This window comes from Pseudophryne corroboree, chromosome 4, assembly GCF_028390025.1.
Source record: "Pseudophryne corroboree isolate aPseCor3 chromosome 4, aPseCor3.hap2, whole genome shotgun sequence".
In the NCBI taxonomy this organism is placed as follows: Eukaryota; Metazoa; Chordata; class Amphibia; order Anura; family Myobatrachidae; genus Pseudophryne; species Pseudophryne corroboree.
The window spans coordinates 613,766,220-613,791,692 of NC_086447.1; the positions used below are offsets into that span (position 1 = coordinate 613,766,220).

Genomic DNA, 25,473 nt, shown 5'->3' on the forward strand with positions numbered 1-25,473 from the left:
GCAGCTTTTTTCAATTGAAAATTATTTGACATATAAATCCCTCTCTATATCACACTTGTCTACTCTCCTGGAATGGCCAAGATGTTTCTCAATTTTGGGTGGCGCACCCAGTCGCCAGGAAGAGCATTCTAGTCTCCCAGAGCTGCACCGTGTGGTGGGTCCGCAGGTGGTTGGAGTGTTTGAGGAGGAAAACCAATCATAAGCTGCTCTAGATTCTAGATAATAACTTGCAATTGGTAAACCCAGAAGCTCTTGCTAGGGATAGGAGTACACTAGTAAAATTTTTTCCACAGGTGGTATTTCAAATTTAAAGTTCTGCATAACAATGCAAATAGATCTTGAGAGGACTACAAAAATAGGATTTTGGTACTTACCAGGTAAATCATTTTCTTTGAATCCATAGGGGGCACTGGAGTACTCTTGGGATATGGACGGCTTCAGCAAGAACAGGGCACTGAATATTTAAATTTAGAAATCTCCTCCCCTCCATATCCCAGAGTACCTCAGTGTTTTTTACTGAGCTTAACAGGAGCTATAGAGAGGTTGACAATGGAGAATTACATATAACATAACGGACAACAATAAAGTTGACACATAACGTTACTGACAACTAAACAGTTGACACCATAACCGATAGAACTTGAAAATTTGAACCAGTCGGTGAGAGTGTGTTACCATAAGATCCCCTGAACTTACCACAAACCAGGTAAAACTGCTCTGGGTCGGCGTCCAGTGCCCCCTATGGATTCAAAGAAAAGTATTTACCTGGTAAGTACCAAAATCCTATTTTCTTTTTCATCCACTAGGGGTCACTGGACTACTCTTGGGACGTACCAAAGCTTCCCCCGTGGGCGGGAGAGCTGTTTGGCACCTGTAACACTAGGCGGCCAAAGCTAGATGCTGATGCCGCAAACGTAGCAAACTTGTAAAAGCGCACAAACGTGTGCACTGATGCCGCACGGCAAAGCTGCGTCGTAGAAGCCCCACGACCAGCTGCCCATGTAGTTCCCACAGAACGTGTGGAATGAGCTGTTACTGATGTAGGTGGCTGTAACCTAGCATGAAGGTAAGCCTGACGTATGGTCAGTTTAATCCATCTGGATAAGGTCTGCTTAGAAGCTGGCCATCCCATCTTGGCAGCATCATAGAGAACAAACAACGTATCCGTCTTACGAACTGTAGACGTCAGGGATACATAAACGCGTAGTGCGCGTACCACATCCAAAGTTCCAGAATCTTCTGTTAACACAGGAACTACTATTGGTTGATTGATGTGAAAAGATACTACCTTTGGTAGGAAAGCGGGATTCGTCCGAAGTTCCGCTCTGTCATCATGAAACTCCAAATACGATGGCTTGCATGACAAGGCACCCAAATCTGAAACACGCCTTGCCGAAGCTAAGGCTAGTAGAAAAATTGTTTTCCAAGTGAGAAACTTAATATAAACTTGTTGTAAGGGTTCAAAATGTGAAGACTGTAAGAAATATAAAATCAGATTCAAGTCCCATGGCGCTGTAGGTGGAATAAATGGAGGCTGTACGCTGAGGACACCTTGTAGAAAAGTGTGTACAGACGGAAATAGAGCCAAACATCTTTGAAAGTAATTTGACAAAGCAGATCCCTGCACCTTAAGTATAGATAAACGCAGACCTCCATCTAACCCTGTCTGTAGAAATAACAAAAGACGGGATAACTTGAAAGATGAAGTCGGAAACTTCCGAGCTTCACACCAACCTATATAGGAACGCCAAATTCTGTAATAATGAGCTGCCGTAACAGGCTTCCCAAGCTCGTAACATGGTTGGTATAGCCGATTCCGGAACGCCCTCTCCTCGTAAGAGGGCGGTCTCAACAGCCAGCCCGTCAAACGCAGCCGCGCTAAATCGGGGTAAAGGAACGGACCCTGTTGCAACAGGTCCGGACATAGTGGGAGCGGCCAAGGATAGTCTGCGAGTAGTCCGCGGAGATCCGAGAACCAAGCTCCCCGAGGCCAATGAGGCGCCACTAGTATGACTGTGGCGGACTCTCTTTTGATCCGTTTTAGCAACAGAGGGAGCAGCGGACACAGATACACGAGGCCGTACAGCCACGCGATTGTGAGAGCATCCACCACCACTGCCCTTTGGATCTCGCGTTCTGGACACATACTGGGCCGTTTGGTGATTGTGGCGAGATGCCATCAGGTCCACTTGAGGGTAACCCCACCTCTGGACCAACATGTGAAACACTTCTGGATTTAATGGCCATTCTTCTGGATGAAAATCCCGACGGCTGAGATAATCCGCCTCCCAGTTGTCCACTCCCGGAATGAACATTGCTGACAAAATCACTTGGTGATGCTCGGCACAAGTGAGGATTCGAGCTACTTCCCGCATTGCCATGCGGCTTCTCGTTCCTCCTTGTTTGTTGATTTATGCGACCGCCGTCGCGTTGTCTGACTGCACCTGGACAATCTGAGACCGAAGCATGTGCACTGCTCGTCGTAGCGCATTGTAAATTAACCGGAGTTCCAGGACATTTATAGACAGCAATATTTTGTGATCCGCCCAGAGACCCTGGATCTGACATGTTTGAACTACAGCTCCCCAACCTCTGAGACTCGCGTCCGTCGTTAGAATTATCCAATTCCAGGCACCGAACCGTTTCCCTGCGGTTTGATTGTGTACTTTGAGCCACCAGAGTAGAGATACCCCGGCCCGTGGCGACAACCTCACCCTGTGGTGAATCTGCAGATGCGAGCCCGACCACTGTGCGAGCAAATCCAGTTGAAAAGGACGCGAGTGAAATCTTCCGAACTGAAGCGCTTCGAAAGCCGCCACCATTGTGCCAAAGAGGCGAATGCACAAATGTACCGATACTGTGCGTGGCTTGAGCACTAATTGTACCAGATGACGAATAATCTGTACTTTCTGTTGTGGCAGGTAAATTCTTTGATTTACCGTATCGAGAATCATACCTAGGAATTGAAGTCGTTGAGACGGAATTAGATGTGATTTCTTGAAGCTGACAATCCAACCGTGCTGAACTAGTACATTGTACGTTAGCAACGCATGTTGGAGGAGCATCTGTTGAGACGGAGCTTTGATGAGCAGATCGTCCAAGTACGGACCTATCATCACTCCCAGGGATCTGAGATGAGCTATCATCACAGACATCACCTTGGTAAATACCCGAGGCGCTGACGAGAGGCCAAACGGTAGAGCCTGAAACTGGTAATGGTTCTGCCGTATCGCGAAACGCAAGAACCTCTGATGAGGTGGCCAAATCGGAATGTTGGTGTACAGGGACCGGAATCAAAACTGCTGAATCCAGCAGGGACGGAATGCAATTTGCAGAACCACCCTCTTGTCGTCCGACAGAGACAGTCCTGTCTTGAAAAACCGCAGCGGGAGACAGTCGAACTCTATATTGAAACCTTTTAACACTAAATTGTGGATCCACCCATCTGTGGATGTCTGGAACCACGCCAAATGGAACGTCTGAAGGCGTGCTCCCACAATTGGAGATCCGAGATGGGCTGGGAGCCCGCCATGCCACTGGCTTGTCGGTGACCTTAGCATCCTGATGACTGGTGTTGGTTTGTTGGAAACCACGTCCTCGACCGCGTCTACCAGGCGTGGCTGTTCCACTACCACGGCCTCGAAAGGGCTGAGGTCTAAAGGATTTGAACGCCAGGCCAGAGTATTTCCGTCTAGGTACCGGTGGAGGCAATGGTAGGAAAACAGACTTTCCTCCCGTGGCCTCAGAAATCCATTTGTCCAATTCAGGACCAAACAACTTCTCGCCACCGTAAGGCAACGCCTCTATACCTCTTTTGACCTCTGCCTCCGCTTGCGAAGAACGCAGCCAGAGTGCTCGTTGTGCTGTAACTAGCGACGATGAAAGGCCAGAAGTGAGCTGACAGACGTCAGTAGAAGCTGTACATAGATAATCAGCAGCTTCCCAGATATGATCAGCGAGAAGTATAAGGCAGACTTGAGTCCTGTTATCCATATCATTAGCGCCTTAGTGACCCAAATGCCAACCAACCCAGGTCTAAGCAACACTCCTGCTGCTATATACATGGACTTTAGCATAGCTACTATTTTACGGTCTGAAGGGTCTTTAAGCGTAGTAGCAGTTGGTACTGGTATGGTTATCTTTGTAAGTTTAGACACAGACGAGTCCACCAATGGCGGATTCTCCCATGTAGCTGTCACAGACGCTGGAAACGGGTAACGAGACTTAAATCTGCAAGGTATAGAAAACCGTCTATCAGGATTCTTTCGTGTTTCCAGTAACATCTTATTAAGAGATTCTGAAACAGGAAAACACATTGGCGTTCTCGGTCTTTTAGGAAAGACGACTACATCATATGTCAGAGGCTCCTCAGTTTCTGTAAAGGTCAGAGACTGACGCACCACTCGGATGAGATTATCAACGCCTGCGCTGTTAAAAACCTCACTACTTGACTGCTGGTCTACTTCGCCCTCCTCACCCTCATCTTGCGCAATGAGGACCGGCATAGAACAGTCAGAATGCAACATCGCAGAAACAAGTAAATCATATGAAATTTATCCCTTCCACCCAAGGTGGACTTGGACCTTTGGCAAAGCTGAGACCCCACCGGTAGTTCTAGCGGTCTCACCCTAGACTCAGATCTTGCCGCTTCCCGCTCTTGTCGAGCGGCGGCCAATTTCGATTGCAATCCAGCCATGACAGCTGCTTATGGAGGGTCCGGGGATGACACCGGCATTGAAAACAACGCCGTGGAGCGGCGGCTATGTGTGGCAAGTGCGGCCGGCGCTGCTCTGGTAGCGGCGGCGCACATAGCGGCGGTGTCCTTGCAGCGGCGGCGGGCGGCTCACATAGCGGTGGGCGGCGCTTCCCAGTAGTGTCCCCACACAGCGGGGCGGCAGCGTGAGATGACCGCCCCATCCCCAACATACCTGGACGCCTGTGGTGAGGGGCTATGACGGGGCTTCTTCTGTAAACTCCGTCCAGCCTTTCCTGCAGGTAGTCCTGCACCTGGCAGTGAGGGAGCTCTTTTCAGAGAGGCCCGACACGCCAAAGCTGCTCGTAGCAGCTTCCACGATCCCGGACCCACGCCTATTGGAAGGGGGGAAGGGATGTGGAAAATGTAGTTAAAAAAAGAAAAAGCAAAAATAAAAATATTCAAAAGTAGTGTGGAGAACCACACAAACCCTGTTGCTACTATGAGCACAGAAAAAACACTGAGGTACTCTGGAATATGGAGGGGAGGAGAGTTCTAAATTTAAATATTCAGTGCCCTGTTCTTGCTGAAGCCGTCCATATCCCAAGAGTACTCCAGTGACCCCTAGTGGATGAAAAAGAAATTAAAATGCTTAAGAACAAGACAAGAAAGAACTACCAGAATTGTGTTAGCAAGACATCGGAAAGCAATAAAACTAGGACTAACCAAATCCATGTATTCATATAAAAAAGGCTTAGAACAGGATTTTACTACTTCTTTTGCTTGTATGTGTTACTGTATGTGTTAGGAAAAATAATACTTAAAAAAGAAAAAAGCATTCTCAAGACAGGATATTTCTTTTAAAATAGGCTTTTATGTCACTTTTTGCCTACTTTGTTGCTATATAGTGCTTTCTGATACTGTATGTTATTGTAATGATGAATAAAAGAAATATAAAAAAAAATGAACTTACAAGGATTCGAATGCAAAGTCTGAACATTAATAAAATCTCATATCACTACTTATGACACAAAAGTGTACGAATGAGTCTTACGTTAGGGCTCATGTACAATGCCCCAGCCCCACCCGCCACCACTACCCTCAAATTGCATGTCTCTCTACAATTGGGCCAAATCTATGCCTATGGTGACTGGGAATCATCCTCTCCACACCGATTTATGCTACTTACTATATGTTTAGGTTTTATTTTGCAAATAAAAGTTTACTATACCAAACAGACATTTTTTAAAATATACAGATTTATTCTTAACTACACAACTTACAGATAGAAAGACACACTTTGTTCAATCCAAAAGAAAAGATTTGGATCTAACGTTGTCCGATTTAAAAATACATTTTGCACTTACTGTAATATACAGTGCATCCGAAAAGTATTCATAGATCTTCACTTTTTCCAAATTTTGTTATGTTACAGCCTTATTCCAAACTGGAGTACATTTATTTTTTTCCTCAAATTCTACACACAATGGCCCTCATTCCGAGTTGTTCGCTCGGAGATTTTCATCGCATCGCAGTGAGAATTCTCTTAGTGCGCATGCGCAATGTTCGCACTGCGACTGCGCCAAGTAACTTTACTATGAAGAAAGTAAGTTTACTCACGGCTTTTTCATCGCTCCGACGTTCGCATTGTGATTGACAGGAAATGGGTGTTACTGGGCGGATGCACGGCGTTTTAGGGGCGTGTGGCTGGAAACGCTACCGTTTCCGGAGAAAACGCAGGAGTGGCCGGGGAAACGGTGGGTGTGCCTGGGCGAACGCTGGGTGTGTTTATGACGTCAGCCAGGACCGAAAAGCACTGAACTGATCGCACAGGCAGAGTAAGTCTGAAGCTACTCAAAAACTGCTAACTCGTTTGTAATCGCAATATTGCGCATACATCGGTCGCACATTTAAGAAGCTAAGATTCACTCCCAGTAGGCGGCGGCTTAGCGTGTGTAACTCTGCTACATTCGCCTTGCGAGCGATCAACTCGGAATGAGGGCCAATATCCCATAATGACAACGTGAAAAATTTATAAAAAATTAAAATCTAAGAAATCACATGTATATAAGTATTCACATGCTCAATACTTTGTTGATGCACCTTTGGCAGCAATTACAGCCTCAAGTCTTTTTGAATATGATGCCACAAGCTTGGCACACCTATCTTTGGGCAGTTTCGCCCATTCCTCTTTGCAGCACCTCTCAACCTCCATCAGGTTGGATGGGAAGCGTTGGTGCATAGCCATTTTCAGATCTCTCCAGAGATATTCAATCGGATTCAAGTCTGGGCTTTGGCTGTACCACTCAAGGATATTCACAGAGTTGTCCTGAAGCCACTCCTTTGATATCTTGGCTGTGTGCTTAGGGTCGTTGTCCTGCTGAAAGATGAACCAACGCCCCAGTCTGAGGTCAGGAGCGCCCTGGAGCAGGTTTTCATCCAGGATGTCTCTGTACATTGCTGCATTCATCCTTTCCTCTATCCTGACTAGTCTCCCAGTTCCTGCCGCTGATAAACATGAGATTCCTTCAGGTGTGTTTTGGCAAACTCCAGATGGGCTACCATGTGCTTTTTACTAACGAGTGGCTTCTGTCTGGCCACTCTACCATACAGGCCTGATAAATTTGCAAAAATCTCAAAAAAACTTTTTTCACATTGTCATTATGGGGTATTGTGTGTAGAATTTGGAGGGAAAAATGAATTTATTCCATTTTGGAATACATAACAAAACGTGGAAAAAGTGAAGCACTGTGAATACTTTCCGGATGCACTGTAAATAGCCCAGTGATCCCCGTGGACACGCTTGGAAGAAGGATCTGTGCAGCAGATTTACTAAAGCTTTTCAAACAGTTCTAGAAATTTTATAGAATGTTGCTGTAGGCAATACCACTACTTATCTATTTCAGAAGCTTCAATAAATCTACCCCTGTGAAAGAGTGTAGACTATAAGGACTCAGAAGAAATTAAACAAAAAACTGCACCTGTCAAAATAAAAGAAAAAGTTTAAGTGTCCATGGCATTCGCGCACATCAGCAGCAAAAATTTAAAAACATGAGTGCAGCTGCGGTCACTTTAAAACAATTGAATTGCCCCCTATAACAGATCAGAACTGGTCCCCACCACACTACATAAAAGTTCTTTTGTTATGACAACCTTTGGTAGTTTCTATACTATAAGAGACATGTTAAAAATGCTGTCTCTCTGACTTGATCCCACAGATTTTTGTAATGCACATGCGCAAATTTCCAGGAAAATTACACCTGTACCATTCTCATGATGATTTATGCAGCACTGACGCAGGATTCGGGAGAGGTAAGTATACTAAATGGGTGCAGGATGTGCGGTGTGGGCAGGGGCATAGAGAGCCACCCTGGGTCCAAATAAGGTGGAAAAAAGTGGCTCAAAAAACTGGGCATGACACCCATTAATTTAAAATTGATGTTAAAAAAAATGAAATCAGTGCGCTCTACAGGAAGGGTGCCATTTTAGCACAGGGGGCAGTTGGGGATAGAGGGGCACGTGCTTCCTACCTTTCTTGATCCGGAAGCGGGTCCCTGCTCCCCAGCCAAAACCATCTTCACAGTGAAGATGACGTTGGCCACTAAAGAACAAAGACTCTGGCACAGTGAGTCTTTGCTTTCAATGTGCGGCGCCCTCCTCCCGACAATATCACTAGGAAGATGGTGCCATCACAGGTACGCTCCAGGGGAAGAGGGGTCAGCGGACCTGGGCCCATGCCGTGTTCCTCCAGCAGCCCGGGTAATTAGTACCCGCCCCCTCTCTCGGCGCCACTGGATGTGGGCGCCCCTGGACCCTGTCTGTGATTGGTAGTAAGCATTTTTACAGTTACTTGGACTATGACAGATCAAGAAAGAGAAAGATAAGATTTTTCATATAATAAGTTGCTATTCCAGGGGTCCTATTCTTGTTAAATACCACAACACCAACCGCCCAGGGTATTTTGGAAGAGGATCAGTGCTTTTCAGCCTAGGGCTGGTAGTCACAGAAGTCACTAAGATTTGTACTCCATTTCCTATTGGGGGGCACAACCTGACTGCTGACCAGCCATTTCTAGTTTTCACTATACTGTAGCTGGGGGAGGAGGGGGGGCACTGCATTCTCATGGTCTCACTGATACTCTGTAGGCTCCCTAAGCCATTTACAGTTAAATATTTACACTGATTAATGTGATAGAATCTATTTAACCCTTAGCAATGCATTCTTTAAATTACCTTTTCTGCTGCAACCTAATTATCTAAATGTTTTGTAGTAGACAATACTCAAACTACATATGCAGTGGCATATTGGGTGCAGCAGGGTGTCGCTCAAATATCAACAGATCTGGTGTAAAGAATCACAATGTAATAGACGGAAAATATAAAACACAACTAATCTTAACCTTATCGCGTATCTAACAATACTGCTGTAATGCTACGGTTAAGGGCTGCAAATTTTCAAGATTAAAAAACAAGATCTAATAACTGTGTAAGCCATTTGAGTACATTGTTATACTCGCGGAACCAGCTTGAGAGGACACTCTTTTTGTTATTTGGAACCTTTCCTTTGTCATCTGCACTGTGGGCCCGACACGCAAAATGTCTGTACCTGTGGACTTCCGACTGCATCTATGTAGATGCACCACTATACATCCGCCTGTGAGAGCTGCCATCATCATTATCAGCAGAAACCTGCAATCCTTAGTGCAACAGATTTGTCATAAATTGCTGAATCTTCATAAACGCTCACCTTGGAATAGCCCACAATTCTGTCCATACGCTCATGGCAAGCTTAAGTTAATTGTGAACGCCCTGCTGCAGTCAAGTTACAACCGTTTAGCCTAACTTCAGTGAGAATAGCCCCAAAGATGTGAAAACATACGAAAGTTCACCCAGGTGGCCTCAGAAGAATGCACAGTGTGAAAAATCACAGATACAGATACTCTGTGTGCAGCTCTGAATCAGTCCCTGTATTTGTAAATGTATACAGAATTTGTAGATAATGAATACAGCTGTGACACGAAGTAGTCTGCTTGTCCACAATAACCATGTTGACAAGACGTATGTGTACCTGGGAACACCGGCACCCAGTGCCGTTTCTAGGGGCGGGCGAGCCGTGCAACTGCACGGGGCGCCCGCCGCGGCACTTAGTTACTCCTTCTTGCCTCTCCCGAGCGCTCCTGCTCGGGGGGCGGAGTTTCGCGGAATGACGCGTTGCGTCGTGACGTCACGACGCAAACGCGTCATTCCGCGAAACTCCGCCCCCCGAGCAGGAGCGCTCGGGAGAGGCGAGAAGGAGAAGCAAGAAGGAGGAGGCGGCCGGCGCGGGACGTGAGGCGGCGGGACCGAAGAGCGGGAAGACGTAAGTATTCTCTCTCTCTCCCCCCCTCTCCCCCTTCCTTCTCCTCAGCTTGAAACCTGCCTGCCGCACTGTGTAAAATGGGGGCACCTGCCTATGGGGATACCTGCCTGCCACACTGTGTAATATGGGGGCACCTGCCTATGGGGATACCTGCCTGCCACACTGTGTAATATGGGGGCACCTGCCTATGGGGATACCTGCCTGCCACACTGTGTAATATGGGGGCACCTGCCTATGGGGATACCTGCCTGCCACACTGTGTAATATGGGGGCACCTGCCTGCGTACTGTGTAATATGGGGGCACCTGCCTGCGTACTGTGTAATATGGGGGCACCTGCCTGCGTACTGTGTAATATGGGGGCACCTGCCTGCGTACTGTGTAATATGGGGGCACCTGCCTGCGTACTGTGTAATATGGGGGCACCTGCCTGCGTACTGTGTAATATGGGGGCACCTGCCTGCGTACTGTGTAATATGGGGGCACCTGCCTGCGTACTGTGTAATATGGGGGCACCTACCTGCGTACTGTGTAATATGGGGGCACCTGCCTGCGTACTGTGTAATATGGGGGCACCTGCCTGCGTACTGTGTAATATCTGGGCACCTGCCTGCGTACTGTGTAATATGGGGGCACCTGCCTGCGTACTGTGTAATATGGGGGCACCTGCCTGCGTACTGTGTAATATGGGGGCACCTGCCTGCGTACTGTGTAATATGGGGGCACCTGCCTGCGTACTGTGTAATATGGGGGCACCTGCCTGCGTACTGTGTAATATGGGGGCATCTGCCTGCGTACTGTGTAATATGGGGGCATCTGCCTGCGTACTGTGTAATATGGGGGCACCTGCCTGCGTACTGTGTAATATGGGGACATCTGCCTGCGTACTGTGTAATATGGGGGCATCTGCCTGCGTACTGTGTAATATGGGGGCACCTGCCTGCGTACTGTGTAATATGGGGGCACCTGCCTGCGTACTGTGTAATATGGGGGCATCTGCCTGCGTACTGTGTAATATGGGGGAACCTGCCTGCGTACTGTGTAATATGGGGGCATCTGCCTGCGTACTGTGTAATATGGGGGCATCTGCCTGCGTACTGTGTAATATGGGGGCACCTACCTGCGTACTGTGTAATATGGGGGCATCTGCCTGCGTACTGTGTAATATGGGGGCATCTGCCTGCGTACTGTGTAATATGGGGGCATCTGCCTGCGTACTGTGTAATATGGGGGCACCTGCCTGCGTACTGTGTAAAATGGGGATATCTGCCTGCCGTGCTGTGTAAAATGGGGATATCTGCCTGCCGTGCTGTGTAAAATGGGGATATCTGCCTGCCGTGCTGTGTAAAATGGGGATATCTGCCTGCCGCGCTGTGTAAAATGGGGATACCTGCCTGCTGCACTTTGTAAAATGGGGATACCTGCCTGCGTACTGTGCAAAATGGGGGCACCTGCCTGCGTACTGTGTAAAATGGGGATACCAGCCTTCCGTGCTGTGTAAAATGGGGACACCTGCCTGCCGCGCTGTGTAAAATGGGGACACCTGCCTGCCGCGCTGTGTAATATGGGGACACTTGCCTGCTGTAATGTGTAAAAAGGGGACATTTTTATTTTTTCCGTACTGTGGTGGGTGTGATGATATCAGATGAGGCCATGCCCACTTTAATGAGACCACACCCATTTTAATCAGGCCACACACCCTTGTCGGGAGCGCGCGCGCCTACGGCGCGCGCATGCTTTTTCTTTTTATGGCTATATGGGGGGGCACACTTTTTTTTTTTTTTTTTTTAGAGCAATAGGGGGGGGGGGGGGGGGCGCATTTTGAAATCTCGCACTGGGAGCCAAATTGTCTAGAAACGGCCCTGCCGGCACCATAAGGTTGACAAGTGTAAAATGCTACTTACAGTACAGCATTTTACACATACACTGGCAGTTCAACTGTAAACAATATACTACAATATACTTCCCATTGTGACGACTGTTAATTTATTCAGTCAAATGTACAATAAGACATGAAAATGAAAGTAAAATCTCTTCAAGCCCAGCCAACAGAAAACATGTTTTCCAGGCGAGCCAGCGTAAATCCACCAATTCCAAAGGCTCATAGGGAGGCTTCTTCAATGCCCCCAGGACTATAGATAAGTCCCAGGGAGCCGAAGGAGGTACAAAAGGAGGTTGCACATGTAAAACCCCCGGAAGAAATGTACAAACCTCTGGTATCTGGGCTAACTGGTTCTGAAATAGGACAGACAGAACCAAGACCTGTACCTTTAGGGAGGACAATCTGAGCCCTAGGTCCAGACCTGATTGCAAAAAAGCCAGTAGACGTGAAAGCTGAAACAATCGTGGCCTGAAGCCTCTATCTGGGCACCACTGAAAAAAGGTCCTCCAAACTCTGTGATAAGACTCTTGCTGAGGAAGGTTTTTGGCTCTGAGCATGGTATTAACCACCTTTCCTGAAAAACTTTTTTTTCTTAGGATGGATGTTTCAATAGCCACCCCCTCAAAGCGAGATGGTCTGAATTCGGATGAAGGCAGGGGTCCTGAAGTATAAGATCCGTCATTGTGGAAGTGGCAGCGGGACATCTATTGACAATACCTGTAGAACCGCACACTGCACCCGCCGTGGCCATTCTGGATTAACATGCCTCCTTCCTTTTTGAACTTATGGAGAACTCTCTGCAACAACTGGATTGGAGGAAACATGTAAATTAGTTGAAACTTCCACTGAGATTTCAGAGCGTCCACCAGACTGGCTTCCGGGTCCCGTATCCTTGAGCAGAATGTTGGTATCTGACAATTGTGACGAGATGCCATCATGTCTTTGTCTGGAAGTCCCCATTTGTTGACCAACAGCCAAAACACCTCTGGGATGGAGAGCTCATTCTTTTGACAGCACCTCCTGTCGGCTCAGGAAATCTGCTTCCCAACTGAGAATCCTGGGAATGAACACTGCCGAGATGGCGGGAATAATAATCCTCTGCCCACTGCAGGATGCGTCTTACCCCTGCCATGGTCCCCGCGACTGCCGTCCTGTCGGTTTATGTACGAGACCGCTGTTGCGTTGTCAGTCTGAATCTTGACTAGCCGACCCTGCAAGAGAGACCTGGCCGATATCAGCGCTCTGAATATAGCTTTTAGTTTTAGGACATTGATTGGGAGCTTGCTTTCCTGTGGCAACAAACGTCCCTGAAAAGTCTAATTGCTGCAAACTGCTCCCCACCCTTTTAGGCTGGCATCCGTTGAGACTAGAGTCCAATCTGACACCAAAAAGGGACGCCCTCATAAGAGATTGTTCTGGAACACCCACCACATGAGAGAGTGGTGGACCTCCCTGGAAAGAATAATCGTTTGTGTTCTGAGGTGAGGGTATGACCCGTCCCACTGTGCAAGAACCTGCCAATATAAAGGATGTGAGTGAAACTGGGTGTTCTCTACCATATCGAACGTGGCTACCATGCAACCCAGGATCCTCATGCAAGCATTTATGGATACCCTGCGATGCTTTAAGAAGGCTTGAATCCTGGTTTGCAAATCAAGAATCTTGCTCCGTGGCAGATAAACCTTCTGCAAATGTGAGTACAGGTGCGCCCCCAAATGAAGCATATCCTCCGAAGGCTGAAGTGATGATTTGCGCCAATTTATCTTCCAACTGTGATATTGTAAAAGGTTGACTGTCACCTGGGCCATGAGGAGAAGGTAGTCCAAATAGGGTAGTATTCTGACCCCCCTGCATCTGAGATGCGCTGTCATGACTGCCATGACCTTGGTGAAAACTGAAGGCGCTGTCGACAACCCCAAAAGGTAATGTCTGAAACTGATAATGGTCTGCCTGGACCTCAAACCTGAGGAATCACTGGTGGATGGGACGAATAAGTATATGCAGATAAGCATCCTGAATGTCGAGAGATGCCATGAAGTCCTCCGGCTCCAGTGCTAGTATGATCGATCTCAAAGATTCCATGCGGAACCTGGGAATCCTGAGATATCTGTTGAGAGACTTAAGGTTAGTATCGGACCATAAGAACTGTCCGGCTTCTGTACCAGAAAAAGAGTGGTATAAAAACCCTGTCCACTTTGTCCTGGAGGCACAGGAATACTTACATTGGAGGCTAGGAGGGAGTGTATCGCCCTCCTCAGGGCTTCTGACTTCTGAGGGTCCCCAGGAAGAACTGTGGTGAAGAACCGCTAGGGTGGAGGCTTCCAAAATGCCAGAGCATAACCCAGGGAAATTATGTCTCTTACCCAAGCATCTCTTGTGGTCTCTCTCCATTGCTGGGAAAAAGACAGAAGTCGGCATCCTACCCTGGGATCCCTCCGGGGGAGGCCCGCCCCGTCAAGACAGCAGGCTTGTCAGCCTGCTTGGGGGCTGGACGTCGAGTAGACCAGGCTGACCTCTGGCTCTTCATTGTGGACGAAAGGAACGAAATGTGGTCCTAGTCTTCTTAGAAGCCGCGGAAGGGAGAAAAGCCATCTTGGAAGCAGCTAATGTGTCCACAATTTTATTCAGCTCGCTTTCAAACAATGTATCTCCTGCAAAAGGAAGTGCCTCTAAGGCAGGCATTCCCAAACACAGTCCTCAAGGCACACCAACAGTGTAGGTTTTAGTGATATCCAGGCTGCAGCACACATGGTTAAATCAAAATAACTGAGCTACTAATTAAGTCACCTGTGCTGAAGCCTGGATATCACTAAAACCTGCACTGTTAGTGTGCCTTGAGGACCGTGGTTGGGAACGCCTGCTCTAAGGCCTTCTTTGAATTTGCGTCTGCTCTCCAAGTGCAAAGCCATAGAGACCTTATAGCTGCAATCGTAGCCGCAGACACCTTAGATGTCAATACCTCTGTATCCATAGCAGCTTCACCTAAGTAGGCACTTGTCCTCTGAATCTCCAATACATTCGCAAGAAGATCCTACTTGTCTTAGCAAAGAGACCATTTTTCAATATCTCTGCCCATGCTTCAATGGCTTTGACTACCTAAGCTGATGCCAAGGCAGGGCGTGCTATGGCCCCCGCATGAGCAAAAGCAGTTTTTAAAAATTCTCCATCTTCCTATCCGTGGGGTCCTTGAGAGATGCTGCATCAGGAAGAGAGAGCACAGAGTACCTTACCAATCTAGCCACATGTGCATCCACTAGAGGAGAACTTTGCTTGGGTAACTGAAGCCTCTTAGAAGGCTGAGTCCATGCAACCTCTAACAGGTCCTCTAGCTGCGCTGAGGGAGGAAACAATGTTGCTTCCTTTTTCTCTCTTTTGAAAATAGGTACCCTGTCTCTAGTGAATGGTGCCTCCTAAATCTGCAACACCTCCCTAACTGACCTGACCAACGCCTCTATGTCAGTCAGTGACAAATAATCATCCTGGCCCAAAGCTGACCCCGCCTCGGATGTAACAGATTCACTATCATCCTGGTCCATGAGGAGTCCCGGCTCCGATTCATCCCCGAGACTGGATAGGAGCTCTCCCGCACTAGGGGGAGGTCCTTTCCCAGTCTAGCAGATGCTGAACTGAAGTAGAAGCCTGTGCTCAGCAATGCACAGACTGAGAAAAAGACAGCACCCACGTAGGTTAATGCACAGGCGCAGCAACCACTGGAGCAGGGTTCCACTAGCTGAGACATTACCTGTGCCAGTGTAGAAGCCCAAGCTGGTTCCTGAAGAGTCGCCTGCGTTGCCGGCAGTGCTCTTGGTGGAGCCGAAAAACAGGGGACATACAATACATCATTATCCGGATTCTGTGGAGAAAGGATATTGACACAAATCCTGCAAGTGAGGGGCACTGGAGCAAGTGTCCCCTTGCTAGCCTTATTTTTAGAAGACATAGCAAAAGATAATCCCACACTGTACCAAGGGAAGAACAGAGAGAGCAATAGGTATCCAACTATAAAAAATGTAAATAACCTATAACACCGGTCAACACAAATTTTGAGTCTGGGTTCTGCATATCTGATTTTTATTTCTTCCACATTACAAATTAAAGAAAAAATAGTTTTACCCGAAAAAGTTTGCTTTTGTAGCTATCAGAATGAAATTACGGATTTTAAGAAAATTTCCCTATTTCCATAACTTTATTGTATATAAAAATAAAACAAACTTTTGTTATGAATTTGAATTACTTTTATTTCCCAATTTTTTTTTTTACAACAAACTACTGCAACAGAATATATAAAAAAAAGTTTAGAAATTGATATGTTTCATATTTTTTCTATGATTGTATGGACTTTCTCGTATTAGACCCCAAATATAATCCCCCATCACACTCTCATTATATTGCCCCTGATAACTATGTTCAAAGTCCATCACATCTTGATGAAAACATTTACCTTGCTCTTCCCAATAGGCACCCATGTTATCTTTTCTGCATTGGTTTGTCTGTGCTTAGCTGCCTTTTGCCATGTGACAGGTCAAAGGGTTAGATCAGGCATGTCCAAACTGCGGCCCTCCAGCTGTTGTGAAACTACATATCCCAGCATGCTCTGACACAGTTTTGCTGTCAGAGAATGCTAAAGCTGTGTCAGGGCATGCTGGGATGTGTAGTTTCACAACAGCTGGAGGGCCGCAGTTTGGACATGCCTGGGTTAGATCCTCCATTTCTCTGACGTCCTAGTGGATGCTGGGAACTCCTTAAGGACCATGGGGAATAGCGGCTCCGCAGGAGACTGGGCACAAAAGTAAAAGCTTTAGGACTACCTGGTGTGCACTGGCTCCTCCCCCTATGACCCTCCTCCAAGCCTCAGTTAGATTTTTGTGCCCGGCCGAGAAGGGTGCACACTAGGGGCTCTCCTGAGCTTCTTAGTGAAAAGTTTAGTTTTAGGTTTTTTATTTTCAGTGAGACCTGCTGGCACCAGGCTCACTGCATCGAGGGACTAAGGGGAGAAGAAGCGAACTCACCTGCGTGCAGAGTGGATTGGGCTTCTTAGGCTACTGGACACCATTAGCTCCAGAGGGACCGAACACAGGCCCAGCCTCGGAGCTCGGTCCCGGAGCCGCGCCGCCGGCCCCCTTACAGAGCCAGAAGCAAGAAAAGGTCCGGAAAAAATCGGCGGCAGAAGACATCAGTCTTCAACAAGGTAGCGCACAGCACTGCAGCTGTGCGCCATTGTTACTCAGGCACACTTCACACTCCGGTCACTGAGGGTGCAGGGCGCTAGGGGGGGCGCCCTGAGCAGCAATGTAAAACACCTTGGCTGGCATAAATACACCACATATAACCCCCAGGGCTATATGGGTGTATTTTAACCCCTGCCAGATTCCACAGAAAAACGGGAGAAAAGGCCGCCGAGAAGGGGGCGGAGCCTATCTCCTCAGCACACTGGCGCCATTTTCTCTCACAGCTCCGTTGCAGGGAAGCTCCCTGGCTCTCCCCTGCAGTTACTACACTACAGAAAGGGGTTAAAAAAGAGAGGGGGGCACTAATTAGGCGCAGTATAACAATACAGCAGAGCTATAAGGGGAAAAACACTTATATAAGGTTATCCCTGTATATATATATATATATATATATAGCGCTCTGGTGTGTGCTGGCATACTCTCCCTCTGTCTCCCCAAAGGGCTAGTGGGGTCCTGTCCTCTATCAGAGCATTCCCTGTGTGTGTGCTGTGTGTCGGTACGTTGTGTCGACATGTATGAGGAGGAAAATGAGGTGGAGGCGGAGCAATTGCCTGTAACAGAGATGTCACCCCCTAGGGAGTCGACACCTGAGTGGATGAGCTTATGGAAGGAATTATGTGACAGTGTCAGCTCTTTACAAAAGATTGATGACATGAGACGGCCGGCGACTCAGTCTGGGCCTGTCCAGGTGTCTCAAAAGCCATCTGGGGCTCTAAAACGCCCGTTACCGCAGATGGCAGATACAGACGCCGACACGGATACTGACTCCAGTGTCGACGATTAAGAGACGAATGTGACTTCCAGTAGGGCCACACGTTACATGATTGAGGCTATGGAAAATGTTTTTACACATTTCTGATAATACCAGTACCACTAAAAAGGGTATTATGTTGGGTGAGAAAAAACTGCCTGTAGTTTTTCCTGCATCTGAGGAATTAAATGAAGTGTGTGATGATGCGTGGGTTTCCCCCGATAAAAAAGTTATTGGCATCATACCCCTTCCCGCCAGAGGATAGGGCACGTTGGGAAACACCCTTTAGGGTGAATAAAGCGCTCACACGCTTGTCTAAACAGGTGGCACTACCGTCCCCGGATACGGCCGCCCTTAAGGAACCTACTGACAGAAAGCCGTAAAATATCCTAAAATGTATATACACTCACACGGGTGTGATACTGCGACCAGCAATCGCCTCAGCCTGGATGTGCAGTGCTGGGGTGGCTTGGTCGGATTCCCTGACTGACAATATTGATACCCTAGATAGGGACAGTATATTACTAACTATAGAGAATTTAAAAGATGCATTTCTATATATGCGTGATGCACAGAGGGATATTTGCCGACTGGCATCAAGAGTAAGTGCGCTGTCCATTTCTGCCAGAAGAAGGTTATGGACAAGACAGTGGTCAGGTGATGCTGATCCCAAAAGGCATATGGAAGTATCGCCTTATAAAAGGGAAGAGTTATTTGGGGTAGGTCTAACAGACCTGGTGGCCACGGCAACGGCTGGAAAATCCACATTTTTACCCCAGGTAGCTTTTCAACCTAAGAAGACGCCGTATTATCAGGCGCAGTCCTTTCGGCCCCATAAAGCGGGCAAAAGGCGCCTCATTTCTGCCCCGTGGCAGAGGGAGAGGAAAAAGGCTGCAGCAAACAGCCAATTCCCACAAAAGCCCTCTCCCGCCTCCGCAAAGTCCTCAGCATGACGCTGGGGCTTTACAAGCGGTCTCAGGCACGGTGGGGGCCCGTCTCAAGAAATTCGAGACGTCTTCCCCTCGCCGTTTCATAAAGTCTGCTTTACTGACGTCTCCCTCAGATAGGGAGACAGTATTGCAAGCCATTCACAGGCTGTATTCCCAGCAGGTGATAATCAAGGTACCCCTCCTGCAACAGGGAAAGGGGTACTATTCCACACTATTGGTGGTACCGAAGCCGGACGGCTCGGTGAGACTAATTTTAAATCTAAAATCCTTGAACACTTACATACAAAGGTTCAAATTCAAGATGGAGTCACTCAGAGCAGTGATTGCAAACCTGGAAGAAGGGGACTATATGGTCTCTCTGGACATCAAAGATGCTTACCTACATGTCCCAATTTACCCTTCTCCAAGGGTACCTCAGGTTTGTGGTACAGAACTGTCACTATCAGTTTCAGACGCTGCCGTTTGGATTGTCCACGGCACCACGGGTCTTTACCAAGGTAATGGCCGAAATGATGATACTCCTTCGAAAGAAGGGAGTTTTAGTTATCCCTTACTTGGACGATCTCCTGATAAGGGCAAGATCCAGGGAACAGTTGGAAGTCGGGGTAGCACTATCTCAGATAGTGCTGCGGTAGCACGGTTGGATTCTCAATATTCCAAAATCGCAGCTGATCCTGACGACACGCCTTCTATTCCTAGGGATGATGCTGGACACAGTCCAGAAAAAGGTGTTTTCTCCCGGAGGAGAAAGCCAGGGAGTTATCCGAACTAGTCAGAAACCTCCTAAAACCAGGCCAAGTGTCAGTGCATCAGTGCACAAGGGTCCTGGGAAAAATGGTGGCTTCCTACGAAGCAATTCCATTCGGCAGATTCCACGCAAGAACTTTCCAGTGGGACCTGCTGGACAAGTGGTCCGGATCGCATCTTCAGATGCATCAGCGGATAACCCTGTCACCAAAGACAAGGGTGTCTCTCCTGTGGTGGTTGCAGAGTGCTCATCTTCTAGAGGGCCGCAGATTCGGCATTCAGGACTGGGTCCTGGTGACCACGGATGCCAGCCTGCGAGGCTGGAGAGCAGTCACACAGGGAAGAAATTTCCAGGACTTGTGGTCAAGCCTGGAGACATCACTTCACATAAATATTTTGGAGCTAAGGGCCATTTACAATGCCCTAAGCCAAGCAAGACCTCTGCTTCAAGGTCAGCCGGTGCTGATCCAGTCGGACAACATCACGGCAGTCGCCTACGTAAACAGACAGGGCGGCACAAGAAGCAGGAGGGCAATGGCAGAAGCTGCAAGGATTTTTCGCTGGGCGGAAAATCATGTGATAGCACTGTCAGCAGTGTTCATTCCGGGAGTGGACAACTGGGAAGCAGACTTCCTCAGCAGACACGACCTCCACCTGGGAGAGTGGGGACTTCACCCAGAAGTCTTCCACATGATTGTAAACCATTGGGAAAAACCAAAGGTGGACATGATGGCGTCCCGCCTAAACAAAAAATTGGACAGGTATTGCGCCAGGTCAAGGGACCCTCAGGCAATAGCTGTGGACGCTCTGTTAACACCATGGGTGTACCAGTCAGTGTATGTGTTCCCTCCTCTTCCTCTCATACCAAAAGTACTGAGAATTATAAGACGGAGGGGAGTAAGAACTACACTCGTGGCTCCGGATTGGCCAAGAAGGACTTGGTACCCGGAACTTCAAGAGATGCTCACGGAGGACCCGTGGCCTCTACCTCTAAGAAGGGACCTGCTCCAGCAAGGACCCTGTCTATTCCAAGACTTACCGCGGCTGCGTTTGACGGCAGGGCGGTTGAACGCCGGATCCTGAAGAAAAAGGCATTCCGGATGAAGTCATCCCTATCCTGATCAAGCCAGGAAGGATGTAACCGCAAAGCATTATCACCGCATTTGGCGAAAATATGTTGCGGGGTGCGAGGCCAATAAGGCCCCGATGGAGGAATTTTCAACTAGGTCGATTCCTGCATTTCCTGTAAACAGGAGTGTCTATTGGCCTAAAATTGGGGTCCATTAAGGTTCAAATTTCGGCCCTGTCAATTTTCTTCCAGAAAGAACTAGCTTCAGTTCCTGAAGTTCAGACGTTTGTAAAAGGGGTACTGCATATACAGCCTCCTTTTGTGCCTCCAGTGGCACCTTGGGATCTCAATGTAGTTTTGGGGTTCCTAAAGTCACGTTGGTTTGAACCACTTGAATCTGTGGAGTTAAAATATCTCACATGGAAAGTGGTCATGTTGTTGGCCCTGGCCTCGGCCAGGCGCGTGTCAGAATTGGCGGGCTTTATCCTGTAAAAGCCCTTATCTGATCTTCCATTCAGACAGGGTGGAATTGAGGACTCGTCCTCAATTTCTCCCTAAGGTGGTTTCAGCGTTTCACTTGAACCAGCCTATTGTGGTACCTGCGGCTACTAGGGACTTGGAGGACTCCAAGTTGCTGGACGTAGTCAGGGCCCTGAAAATATATGTTTCCAGGACGGCTGGAGTCAGAAAATCTGACTCGCTGTTTATCCTGTATGCACCCAACAAGCTGGGTGCTCCTGCTTCTAAGCAGACTATTGCTCGTTGGATTTGTAGTACAATTCAGCTTGCACATTCTGTGGCAGGCCTGCCACAGCCAAAATCTGTAAAAGCCCATTCCACAAGGAAGGTGGGCTCATCTTGGGCGGCTGCCCGAGGGGTCTCGGCTTTACAACTTTGCCGAGCAGCTGCTTGGTCAAACACGTTTGCTAAATTCTACAAATTTGATACCCTGGCTGAGGAGGACCTGGAGTTCTCTCATTCGGTGCTGCAGAGTCATCCGCACTCTCCCGCCCGTTTGGGAGCTTTGGTATAATCCCCATGGTCCTTACGGAGTTCCCAGCATCCACTAGGACGTCAGAGAAAATAAGAATTTACTTACCGATAATTCTATTTCTCGTAGTCCAAAGTGGATGCTGGGCGCCCATCCCAAGTGCGGATTGTCTGCAATACTTGTACATAGTTATTGTTACAAAAAAATCGGGTTATTATTGTTGTGAGCCATCTTTTCAGAGGCTCCTCTGTTATCATGCTGTTAACTGGGTTCAGATCACAGGTTGTACGGTGTGATTGGTGTGGCTGGTATGAGTCTTACCCGGGATTCAAAATCCTTCCTTATTGTGTACGCTCGTCCGGGCACAGTATCCTAACTGAGGCTTGGAGGAGGGTCATAGGGGGAGGAGCCAGTGCACACCAGGTAGTCCTAAAGCTTTTACTTTTGTGCCCAGTCTCCTGCGGAGCCGCTATTCCCCATGGTCCTTACGGAGTTCCCAGCATCCACTACGGACTACGAGAAATAGAATTATCGGTAAGTAAATTCTTATTTTTTGTTACTACTCTGTGATCTGTGCATGAGTTGCTGACAGGCTGTGTTAAGTCTCCTCTTCCCCAGAGACTTATCTCTTATTTCCGTGCACTGTTTATTATCTTATTTGTTACATGTACAGTGATCTATTCTGCAAAACTACAACTATATTATATGGACAATCATTCCAGTCTGTATTAATAAAAGGTTTACAGTTCCAGATATCTCAATGTCTGTGCATTGAGAGATGGACATGGTTTAGCTATCTGAATAGTTACACACTGCTTACGTGTAATGAGGGTCAGAATACCACTTGCTTTCCCACCACTCGTCCTCTCCCTTACTTACTAAAACACGCTTCTTCTTATATGGTCATTCAAAAACTTTAATATTTATTGATCATTGTAAAAGGGACAAAAACAAAGTTTTTCAAAAATAAACAAAGGTTTTGGTTATTTTTTGATATAGAGAATCAGAAAATAGTCATTGAAATTAAGACTCAAATAAAAAAATAAAAAAAATGTGTTGTTGTTGACCAGTGTCATACATATGTGTTGCACTGACACAAACAGGCACTTGTTCCTATGGTTGCCAAAGTGGTTATGATACAATATACACGACACAAACCACACACACACACACACACACACACACACACACACACACACTACTCTCAGAGAGAAGTGGGCAGCAATACTCAACTGTCCTGTATGATATCAAGCAAGAGAAATAATCCAGGACTAAGAGCAAGGTATAGGGAAGACAGGGCCCAATCCTCCCTGTATGTGCCTCAGCTAGAGCAGTAATGCTATTTTGAAAATGGCCACCCAGCGTTTTATGGGAGGAGTAGAGGGAGGAGTAATCACATGAGTCAGGCAGTTAAGAGTCCCAAGCCAGCTCAGGGGTGGGGGAGGGGCCGCAGACTACACCTACCTCCTCCTTGGGTGCCTGACCTCCAGGGACTGAACTATGTCTGCAATTATTTTCCCTGGTGGTCTAGTGGTAAACACAGGTGTCCTGAATGTTACATAGTTACAGTCAGTGAGGTTGAAAAGAGGCAAAATGCCCATCGGGTTCAACCTGTATTCTGCATTAATCTGTTTATTTTATAATGTGCATGCTGAAGTAATGGTTTAGTACCGATTTACAGCAATGATTCCTATCACTCCCAGATAATTTTAATGTCAATATGCTAAATGCTAAAGCCCTTGATACGTTTTCCTGTTAGAAATTTGTCCAATACGTTTTTAAATGCATTTATAGAGTCTACCATTACTACTTCCTCCGGCAGTGAGTTCCAAATCTTTATTCCCCTTAAAGAGGAGAACCCTTTCCTACGTTGCGTACGGAATTTTCTCTCTTCTAGCCTCAGTGAGTGCCCACGCGTCCTATACAGAGTTCTTTTAATAAACAAATCAGTTGCTAGCTCCATGTAATGCCCCTATACATATTTGAAGATAATAAGATTTTACTCACCGGTAAATCTATTTCTCGTAGTCCGTAGTGGATGCTGGGACTCCGTAAGGACCATGGGGAATAGCGGCTCCGCAGGAGACTGGGCACAACTAAAGAAAGCTTTAGGACTACCTGGTGTGCACTGGCTCCTCCCACTATGACCCTCCTCCAGACCTCAGTTAGGATACTGTGCCAGGAAGAGCTGACACAATAAGGAAGGATTTTGAATCCCGGGTAAGACTCCTACCAGCCACACCAATCACACCGTATAACTCGTGATACTATACCCAGTTAACAGTATGAAATATAACTGAGCCTCTCAACAGATGGCTCAACAATAACCCTCTAGTTAGGCAATAACTATATACAAGTAATGCAGACAATCCGCACTTGAGATGGGCGCCCAGCATCCACTACGGACTACGAAAAATAGATTTACCGGTGAGTAAAATCTTATTTTCTCTGACGTCCTAAATGGATGCTGGGACTCCGTAAGGACCATGGGGATTATACCAAAGCTCCCAAACGGGCGGGAGAGTGCGGATGACTCTGCAGCACCGAATGAGCAAACTCTAGGTCCTCCTCAGCCAGGGTATCAAACTTGTAGACTCTTGCAAAAGTGTTTGAACCCGACCAAGTAATAGCTCGGCAAATTTGTAAAGCCGAGACCCCTCGGGCAGCCGCCCAAGAAGAGCCCACTTTCCTCGTGGAATGGGCTTTTACAGATTTAGGGTGCGGCAGTCCAGCCGCAGAATGTGCAAGTTGAATCGTGCTACAGATCCAGCGAGCAATAGTCTGCTTAGAAGCAGGAGCACCCAGCTTGTTGGGTGCATGCAGGATAAATAGCGAGTCAGTTTTCCGGACTCCAGCCATCCTGGAAACATATTTTTCAGGGCCCTGACTACGTCCAGTAACTTGGAATCCTCCAAGTCCCAAGTAGCCGCAGGCACCACAATAGGTTGGTTCACATGTAAAACTGATACCACCTTAGGAAGGCATTGGGAACGAGTCCTCAATTCCGCCCTATCCATATAAAAAAAATCAGATAAGGGCTCTTTCATGACAAAGCCGCCAATTCTGATACACGCCTGGCCGACGCCAAGGCCAACAGCATGACCACTTTCCACGTGAGGTATTTTAGCTCCACGGATTTAAGTGGCTCAACCCAATGCGACTTCAGGAAATCCAACACCACGTTGAGATCCCACGGTGCCACTGGAGGCACAAACGGGGGCTGAATATGCAGCACTTCCTTAACAAAAGTCTGAACTGCAGGCAGTGAAGCCAGTTCTTTTTTGGAAGAAAATGTACAGAGCCGAAATCTGGACCTTAATGGAACCTAATTTTAGGCCCATAGTCACTCCTGACTGTAGGAAGTGCAGAAATCGACCCAGTTGAAATTCCTCCGTTGGGGCCTTCCTGGCCTCACACCAAGCAACATATTTTTGCCATATGCGGTGATAATGTTTTGCGATCACATCTTTCCTAGCCTTAATCAGCGTAGGAATGACTTCCTCCGGAATGCCTTTTTCCTTTAGGATCCGGTGTTCAACCGCCATGCCGTCAAACGCAGCCGCGGTAAGTCTTAGAACAGCCAGGGACCCTGCTGCAGCAGGTCCTGTCTGAGCGGCAGAGGCCATGGGTCCTCTGAGATCATTTCTTGAAGTTCTGGGTACCAAGCTCTTCTTGGCCAATCCGGAACCATGAGTATAGTTCTTACTCCTCTCCTTCTTATTATTCTCAGTACCTTGGGTATGAGAGGCAGAGGAGGGAACACATACACCGACTGGTACAACCACGGTGTTACCAGAGCGTCCAC

At 47.5% G+C, this 25,473-nt stretch overlaps 1 protein-coding gene across 3 annotated transcripts in view; it reads right to left on the reverse strand.

Annotated features, from left to right (window-relative positions):
- Positions 1-25,473, reverse strand: part of TULP4 (TUB like protein 4) — an 807,065-nt gene that overhangs the window by 220,791 nt on the left and 560,801 nt on the right. Inside the window, exon 1 of one of the 3 annotated variants that reach the window (XM_063917649.1) lies at positions 9,440-9,752. The exons of the other annotated variants lie outside the window; for them this stretch is intronic. Within the exon in view, the coding sequence (XP_063773719.1) occupies positions 9,440-9,466 (27 nt within the window). The 5' untranslated portion in view covers positions 9,467-9,752. Of the gene's footprint in view, positions 1-9,439; positions 9,753-25,473 lie in introns of those variants that run through there. 3 annotated transcript variants of the gene reach the window in all.